Below are 9,455 nucleotides of genomic sequence, written 5' to 3' on the forward strand. Positions count from 1 at the left end.
GAGAGACACAAGTGGACAAAAAGGGAGACAGAAAGAGAGGAAGAAAGAGATTCTGGTTGATATTTCTTCTCCAATCTTTCATTCACTCAAGTATTCAGTGGCTATTTCACGTGGGTCACAAGTTATTTAACGTACTGAGGATATATCCGTGATCCAAGACAGCCTTGGTTCCAGCTCCCATACAGTTAATATTTTAATGAGAATGAAGGAATGATAAACAATTTACGTAAGAAATTCAAGTTAAGCAGATTATGATAGATGGTAAGCCAAGCATGCCTGGAGAGGTAAAGAGCTATGAGGTGTGAGGTCATTTCTGATAAATGTACAATGTAGCCTACTGACCCCAATGCTGATGACAGTCGCAAAGCCTTTTCTGGAAAGACATGACAAATCTTTCACTTCTCTCATACTGCTGCTAAAAGAGAATGCAAGTGAAGTGAAAGTCTCTCAGTCATGTCTGACTCTGCGACCCCATGGACTATACAGTCCATGGAATTCTGCAGGCCAGAATACTGGAATGAGTAGACTTCCCCTTCTGCAGAGGATCTTCCTAACCCAGGGACTGAACTCAGGTCTCCCACATTGCAGGTGGATTCTTTACCAGCTAAGCCACAAGGGAAGCCCGAAAGAGAATGCAAAGTTTTATTCTATTAACTACTAGTTCTGTTGCTGAGAGAGAGATTTTGACTACATATGTCTAATAGGCAACCTAAATTTAACATGCAAATATCTCTGATTCCTCATCAAGCTTCTCCCTATCTTTTTTATTTCACCAAATAGTACATTTTAGAACTTCCCTGGTGGTCCAGTGCTTTAGAATCTGCCTTGTAATGTGGGGGACACAGGTTTGACCACTGGTTGGGGAACTAAGATCCCACACGCCATGGGGCAACTAAGCCTGAGAGGGGCAACTACTGAGCTCAGGTCCCACAACTAGAGAGAAACCCACACGTCGCAACAAAAGATCCCAAGTGATGCAATTAAGATCCCAGGGGCTGCAACTAATACCCAATGTAGCCAAAGATAAAATAAATAAAACTTTTTAAAAATCACAATGGAATAATACTTTATTCTCAATAGGATGACTAATATTTGAAAGCAAAACAATGAAAAGAAAGAGTAACAAAGGTTGATGAGGATGTTGAAAATTTGGAACTCTCATACATTAATGGTGGGATTGTGAAATGGTACAACCACTTCAGAAATCAGTTTGGTAGTTCCTTAAAAGTAAATACAAAATTAACATATGACCTAATAATTGTACTCCTAGATATATACTCAAGAGAAATGACAAAACATGTTCACACTAAAACTTGCACTGAAATATTCCTAGCAGCATAGTTCTTAAGTCTAAAAAGCAGAAACAACCCAAATGCCCATCAAATGATAAAAGAACAGGAATGAAGTGCTGGTCCGTCTCCTTCAGCTGGTTCAGGCATCCTTTTCAGGGATATATTGGGTAAAGGAGGCATAGGAGATCAACAGCAACAAAAAATACTTTATTTGTTCCTGGATTTTCTAATTTGTCTTGCTGCTGCTGCTGCTAAGTCGCTTCAGTCATGTCGGACTCTGTGTGGCCCCACCAGACTCTCCCATCCCTGGGATTCTCCAGGCAAGAACACTGGAGTGGGTTGCCATTTCCTTCTGCAATGCATGAAAGTGAAAAGTGAAAGTGAAGTCGCTCAGTCGTGTCCGACTCTTAGCGACCCCATGGATGCAGCCTGCCAGGCTCCCCCGTCCGTGGGATTTAGTTACATCTTCTTGTACATGCTGTCCTATTGTGCCTATTAGTGTGGGAAAGCCAGTCCATGGGTACCACTGAGCACCCCACTGCAAACTTAGGACTCTTCTCCCACCTTGAAATTGACAATATTGACTTTCTCAGACAATATGCTATTTCCATTCCCTAATGCTAAGATGCTTATTCTCTGGGTATGTATGTGTGCGCTCAGTCATGTCTGACTCATTGCAACCCTATAGACTGTAGCCTGTCAGGTACCTCTGGGTCCATGGGATTTCCCAGGCAAGAATACTGGAGTTTCCATTTCCTACTCCAGAGGACCTTCCCAACCCAGGGATCGAACCTGTGTCTCTTGCATCTCCTGAATTGGCAGGCGGATTCTTTACTACTTGCCACCTGGAAAGCCCATTCTGTGGGTGGATTTCCCCAAAAGGACTCTTCTATAAATCACAGATAATATGTTTAAGACCCAGAAAGTCTATAAAGGAAAAAGAGGTTACTCTGATTGAAGATCACAGGAGTCCTGACAAACTCTTTGGAGATGCCAATAAAATAATCTCAGGCATTCTGGTACGAACTGGAAAATCAGCCTACTAGTACTGACTGTGGGATTTGCAAACAATTTTTTGGCTCTCATTCAAGGCTGCTGTTACTTAGCAAAGATGACTAAAGGACCATCTTTCCCTGCCTCTCTCAGGCTATCCATTTCCTTCTAGTGTCTCTTACATCACAGTCTTAGAAAGGGTTTATAGGAGGGATGGATAGATAGAGAATATAAGTATGTAGACTGGTACTTTCACAGAGAGGAAATATGAGGAAAACGATGAGAAAAAGTCTCTGTAATTCAAATACTTTTATGCATTTTGTTCAAAATCAACCAAAAATTACCCATAATATTCTATTCCCTAAACCCTCATAATGTTTCCCTAGATCTTGACCTTGATGCTCGTTTTTTCTCAGTATATAACATGACTTCCCCGCATTTCAAAAGCATATTTAACTTCTTCTGAAATGTATATAAATATTTTTATCTTGTAACACTTTTTTTCCCCAGAGTAGACTCAATGCTTGAAACTGAGCTAGCCACTCCAGTCTGCTATAACTGGAAATGGGAAATGACCACTTCCAAGTTATAGGTGGGAAACTGAGGTTTAGAGAGGGTAAGTGATTTCTCAGAGTTGTCCAGTGGAGTGGGCAAGCTGAGATTCCAACCTTCGTCTCTACCGCTCTAAAGCCCAGCTCTTTTTCACATAAGAAGAAGTAGTCTTTTAGAGTAAGTGTGGACTTCCTCGGTGGTCCAGTGGTTAAGAGTCCACCTGCCAATGCAGAAGACATGGTTCAACCCCTGGTCTGGGAAGATTCCGCATGTCACGAAGCACATAAACCTGTGCTCCAAAACTGCTAAAGCCTGTTTACCTAGAGCCTGTGCTCTACAGCAAGAGAAGCCACCACAAGGAGAAGCCCTCACACCATAACTAAAGAGTAGCCCCCCTACCCCTTGCTTGCTGCAACAAGAGAAAGTCCACACAGAGCAACAAAGACCCAATGCAACCAAAAGTTGATTAATTAATTAAATAGAGTAGGTGTGTACTTACGCAGCCCAAGGCCCTCCCTCTCTTATGAATCACAAAACCACTACTAAAAAGAGTAGAGATGGAGAGGATATTGTATCAATTTATAAACAAAAGAACTATGAAGTTAAAGTGTTTAAAACTGAGATAAAGTGGTCTCCAGTTTCTGGCTGATATGTGTTGGCCTCATTTCTTCCTTCATGCAGAATGAACCATGGAAGTCATATTTCAATCTCTCCAAGGGTATGGACTTTCCCCACACTAAAGGCCCCCAAATCAATCATGTCTGGCATAACAGAACCATTTTACGATGCTTTATTTTTTCTAGAGAACTATCACTGTCTGACATTTTGGGTTGCACTTATTTTTTCCAAGTCTGTTTCCAGCCAGAATATAAGTTCCTAGTGATCAGCAGTGTTAATTTTTCTTTCCAGAGTTTATCCCAGTACTTGACACAGAGAGAGTCTTCCATAAATTCATTTTGGTTCAAATGAACCATTTCTGTTACTTAAAACATGCACTATATTCATCACTCAAACCAAACCTTTTAATCTAGGTGTAGGAAGTCAATTTTATGGAAATTTTTGTAACTGTAAACAATGATAGTAGTCCCTTTTGTCCTTATCCATTTTCCTTTAGGTCAGTTTGGCTCACTTTTTCCCAGTGGGAACTTACTGAAAATAAACCTTATAAAAGAGGTTGGGAGGAAAAAGGGGAAAAAAATGCATAGCAAAGTGAAACAGAATATAACATATCACTAATGATGTCAGCTTTCTTAACTAGTAAATCCTAATATAGTTAGTTTGAAATAGCTCATATTTATAAGCAATCATTTATCTTTTCTTCAGCATCCTATCACCAGCAATCATTGGCTTTTGCTTTATCAAGTCAATATAGGAATAAACTCGTTATTTTAATGTCACGATGTACAGAAGAAATGGTGAACAATTTTTGGCACAATGATGTGAAGCAAATCAGTGAAAAATCAGCAGGCTATCTGGAAACAAATTTCTCCTAAGGTTCTCAGGCTGTGGTTTCTGCGCCAGCGTCACTGTATGTTCTCTATAATCCAATTTCTTTTTAAATGGCTTTCCGTTCCTTTTTTGTGCTCTATTGATGTTAGGCATGAATGAATGCAAACACTTGCACCATCAAAAACAAACAACACCCTACCACCCGGAATGCCCTGGCAGGAGTCCACAAAAACAAGATTTAACTCCTCAGAATGGCAGTCGGTAGACAGAATTAATGGGTGGTCTTTCCAGAAAAATGGCTTATAAACTTCAGTGAAATAGTAATTTGCTGCCTTGGTATCAGCATTTGTTTGCTTGTTATTGATATCTTAACTGTTACCTTAAAAAGAAAAGTCAGGGTATTTAATAAAGAAATTTAATTTGAAACTCACAATTCTCCAAACCACTGTTTTTTAAAACCACACGAGTTTTGCTGATAATTACAGACAATGTGTATTATTGACCTACTGACATTTTACTTTTTGGTTGATATGACTCAGTGTGACTCCAAGGCAACAAATTAAACTTATTTTGCCCATGCCATTCAAGGCTTTGCTGTACGAGTAGAATTTTCTAAAAGTCAAACCAAGAAACTCAATGAATATATCAAAAAATCTAACTTGTAATGCAAAAAAAAAAAAAAAAAAATTAGCAGTTATAAGGACACTGCTATATTATATTATACATAGAAAATTCTTTATTTACTTAAAATTGTTTTGTAATGGTTTCTTTCCCTTATGATCTGAGGGGAAAACAGACATTTTGGGTTAGAATCTCAATATATCTTGGTGATCAGACATCTTTTAACTATGCATTTTTCTACTTGCCAACTGATGTCATCTGTTTGTTTAAACCATACAAATTGCAGCAATGTCCACATCAGATTAAGGTCACCAAGAGCTAAGAGAATGACATTACCCTGGAATAATTTTCCAGCTTGAAAACATAAGCTTTCTTCCATCTGCACTTTTCTAACAATGTATGAAATATTTATGAAAAAAGTTATAATTTTATTTCTTGTGACCATGCTAATCAATACATTTTTTTTACATTCTTGATAGTTTAGCCACTTCGTTGCACATAAAACTTTACAGAGCAACTTAATGTGGGCTGAACTCCTCTTTTTCTGATCTCTTGAAAATCAGAAGTCCTACCAGTGATTGCATATATATTATATCCATCAACTGTTCCCAGAGCAATGTATTAGTTTCAGGACAGATCATGTCTTCTAATCAGGTTCTGAATAAGAAGGGCTCTGTGGCCTTTGGCTGTATGCCCTCAATTTGATAAGAGTAATAATGTTCTGGACATATCTTATGCAAACTTCCTTCTAGATACTGTGACCCCATATGTAGCTCAAAAGCAGTGCAGTATTTGAAACAGAGATTGAGGAAAATGACGATTTTAAGAGTACACTCCACCTCTTTACACTAACTTGCTCACTGATGGGTTCTTTGCAGAAGCTCTGACCATCCCTTGAATCTCAATGACTCTTGGGTGTCTTGGGGCTACAGCACTATTTCAAGAAAACAACACATCCTTTAAGCTTTTAACCTTCCAGTTCTACCTGAAAAAAAATATTTCTTGACCATGAAACTCTGAGAAACAAACAAACACAAAAACACAACCACCCTACACTGTCTTATTGTCCCCAATGATGAGCTATAGTTTTCTCCCTAGTCTGTAAGAAGCCTAAGGCAGAAAATTCCTTCATGTCAGGAAAATGAGGCTCTTTTTTCTTCAGTGCCTGAGTACTTTAATGTGGGCCTTTCTAAAAAGGGGGGGGGGGGAGCGGAACTCAAAACATTTTCAACTGCTTCAGCATTTACATGGGAATTATCTCAGCGCACGGGAGAAAAAGAAGAGAAACTTCTTATTCCTTGAGAATCCTTCACCGTGATCACTTGGTTGGCTGTCTATGCATACAGGACCCTATCCAGCTCTCTCAATCAGGTCTCCTGTATTGCAGGCAGATTCATTACCATGTGAGCCACCAGGGAAGCCCTTAGAGATTAGGAGTTCATCTTAACGCAGGTAGTTTATAATTTATAATCTAGCTTATCATTGGAAAGCTGAATGTGAATAATTTAGGGCTATGTAATGGGTTTGGTCCTTTCCCAATTCAAACCTTCAGTACTTTAGTAAAACATGTATTTTTCATGGGATTTCCTTTCCAAAAAAAACTCCTCATATCCCAATCTTCTACAAATAATATGAAGGACCAAAGACCAAGAACCAAGCACCAACCCCTCCCAGTCAAGCTGTAAATGGACAAACATACTATAAAGTTCTTTTTAATTGCCAAATGACTCTTCCACACCCAGGATGCCTAAATATCATCACATAAATATTTGTAGTTTTCTTCATACCCCTAATCAAAAAAATCAATCCACCCAAATATTACTTGTCTGAAGCAATGTTTCCCATGGTGTTTTCATTTTATTGTGGCATGTCTCTTAATGATGTCAAATAATATCCTCTGATTTTTCTATTTATTTTTATTCTATCTCTTTTTATTTTTCTAAGCCCACGACAACTACAATTAAACTTCCCGAGGGGTAAAGGCAAGGAAAAGCTACAAAAATCTGATTTGATTTTCCTACACTTCCCCCTGCTCCCTATTTCCAAGCCACTAATCCCCTCTCAAACTGTACAATAGAACAGCTAGACGTAAAGCAAAGGAGATAAAACTGGCCAGCCAGGGCATTGTTCTTGCTAATCTGCACCATTTACATAAGGGTTAGAAGACTTGTTTTATCATTTAAACAGGCTTAAAAGCCTCTTTGCAAATGAGATTTAGTTCCTACAAAAGAATGAATACTAGCTATTTGGTGAGTTTCTGCTAGACCAGCACTGGGAGCTGACTCGGCAGTTAACTTAAGCTACTTCTTTGGCCACATACACTATATGCAAAGATTGCTTCCAGCTGCCAAAACTGAAAAGCATCAAGCTGATTAAATTCTTTCCAGGAGGTGAACAAGATGAGGAACAGGTTAAGAGGCCAGTAAGGTCCGATCTTAAACTGTACCTGGGCAAACGGTCCTTTATGCAGGTGCCTTAGAAGTGGCTTTTGAACTTCTAGAGTCCCTTGAATCTTCTTTTGAAAAGGAACAGAAAGGCAGACAGCAAATGAAATTCAGAGGCAGAAAGTCTTAGAATAGTCTCCAACTGTGAAGTAAAGACAATCTAAACTCTTTGATTCATTGTTGGTCTGCGTGGCATTGGGCATGAGGATAAACTGTACAACTAACTCTCTTGTTAACTCAGCACAAAAGATAACCAGGAGGAAAAGATTCTCTTAACACAGAGGAGTACACCCTTTGCATCAAAATCTTAGATTTAAAAAATCAAGATCATGTTTATACATAGATACACCTATAATCTGTTTTACCTGGCACACCTTGAACAGATGTTCAATGTGACTTTGGCCTGAGGTTCAGCAGAGTAAGTAGCTCGACCTTGGTTAAATTTGCTCCCAGAAGGTGTCAGGGTAGTTACTCCCTCCATTCTTAAATCATCAAGATCCTCTGTAACAACATAAACAATTGCAGATACAAAATTAACTCTAATGGAATTAAGATGAAAAGTCCATGTTTTCAGATACCTGCCAGTAGATTAAGAAAAATGTTATATTTCCACTTTGCAAAATCTTACTTCATTACCTTTCAAATCATTTCTAGATGTAGCTGGAGAAAATTATAAGGGAAAAGGGTGAGAGATCAATCTGTTTGGATAATGAATGGGTAGACCACATATAGAACATGGATCCACAACTTCTCCTGTAAACATCCACAGAAGTCAACAATAATCATCTCTACAGCAATTGGCCCTAAATGGTCAAGACTTGGTCAGTGACTGCCAGCTTCCAACTAGGAACAATCCACAAGCATATGCATGCTCAGTTGATCAGTTGTGTTCAGCTCTTTGCGACCCCATGTACTGTAGCCCACCAGGTTTCTCTGTTCATGGGATTTTACAAGCAAGAATCTTCCTGCATCTCCTGCATTGGCAGTTGGATTCTTTTAGCACTGAGCCACCTGGGAAGCACAAGAACAATCCAGAGAAAGACAAATATGCTCCCAAACCAATTACATCAGATCATTCACTTCTAATTTGCCTGTCTTGAGCTTCCTCATCCAACAAACTTCAATCAGAATATACCTGATGCCTTCTCTTTTTTACCCTAAATCTTTCCTTTTTATCTTCACCTGGGCAGGACAAGAATACACCTGGATAGTCACACCCGAGGTGTTCACTGAAACCTTCTATTTCATCCAGGCCCTCAATCAACATTTAAAAGGTCTACATTTCTCTTGTAATTTAGATCTAACCAAATTTGTACATGATCGACTTTATACACAGTATAAGGAACCTTGTAGAAAGGACTCGATTTACTTGCTCTGAGCCTTAGCAAAAGAGGGACATAAAGTTTCAAAAGATAAGTCATAATTTTGTGAAAACATAATCCATGACTGAAGTTATATAAGAAGGGAAATCACTCTTTTCTGATAAGGCTGTAGACAATCCAAACATCTGAACTTTCACAAAACAACTGAGAGAATTTCTAGGTTAATTGTGTTGAAAACATGACAGCATACCCATAATGAAGTTACTCACACTAGGTCTGGTGTTATCAAACTGAGATTTAATTTAATTACAGTTTAAGCTCTCCCAAAAATGGAATCCTAAACAGTCAGAGTTTCTTCATTTCCAAGGCAAACCATTCAATATCACGGTAATCCAAGTCTATGCCCCAACCAGTAACACTGAAGAAGCTGAAGTTGAACGGTGCTATGAAGACCTACAAGACCTTCTAGAATTAACACCCAAAAAAGATGTCCTTTTCATTATAGGGGACTGGAATGCAAAAGTAGGAAGTCAAGAAACACCTGGAGTAACAGGCAAATTTGGCCTTGCAGTACAGAATGAAGCAGGGCAAAGGCTAATGGAGTTCTGCCAAGAGAATGCACTGGACATAGCAAACACCCTCTTCCAACAACACAAGACTCTACACATGGACCTCACCAGATGGCCAACACCGAAGTCAGATTGATTATATTCTTTGCAGCCAAAGATGGAGAAGCTCTATATAGTCAGCAAAAACAAGACCAGGAGCTGACTGGGCTCAGA

At 39.0% G+C, this 9,455-nt stretch overlaps 1 protein-coding gene across 1 annotated transcript in view; it reads right to left on the minus strand.

The window, feature by feature from the left end:
• Window positions 1-9,455, minus strand: part of LOC104994821 (chromosome unknown open reading frame, human C8orf34) — a gene marked incomplete at its 3' end in the record, with an annotated part of 362,913 nt that overhangs the window by 130,700 nt on the left and 222,758 nt on the right. The window contains exon 10 of the mRNA XM_010848486.1: window positions 7,717-7,852. Coding sequence (XP_010846788.1) covers window positions 7,717-7,852 — 136 coding nt within the window. The remainder of the gene's footprint in view (window positions 1-7,716; window positions 7,853-9,455) is intronic.

This window comes from Bison bison, unplaced genomic scaffold, assembly GCF_000754665.1.
Source record: "Bison bison bison isolate TAMUID 2011002044 unplaced genomic scaffold, Bison_UMD1.0 scf7180017864267, whole genome shotgun sequence".
NCBI lineage: Eukaryota > Metazoa > Chordata > Mammalia > Artiodactyla > Bovidae > Bison > Bison bison.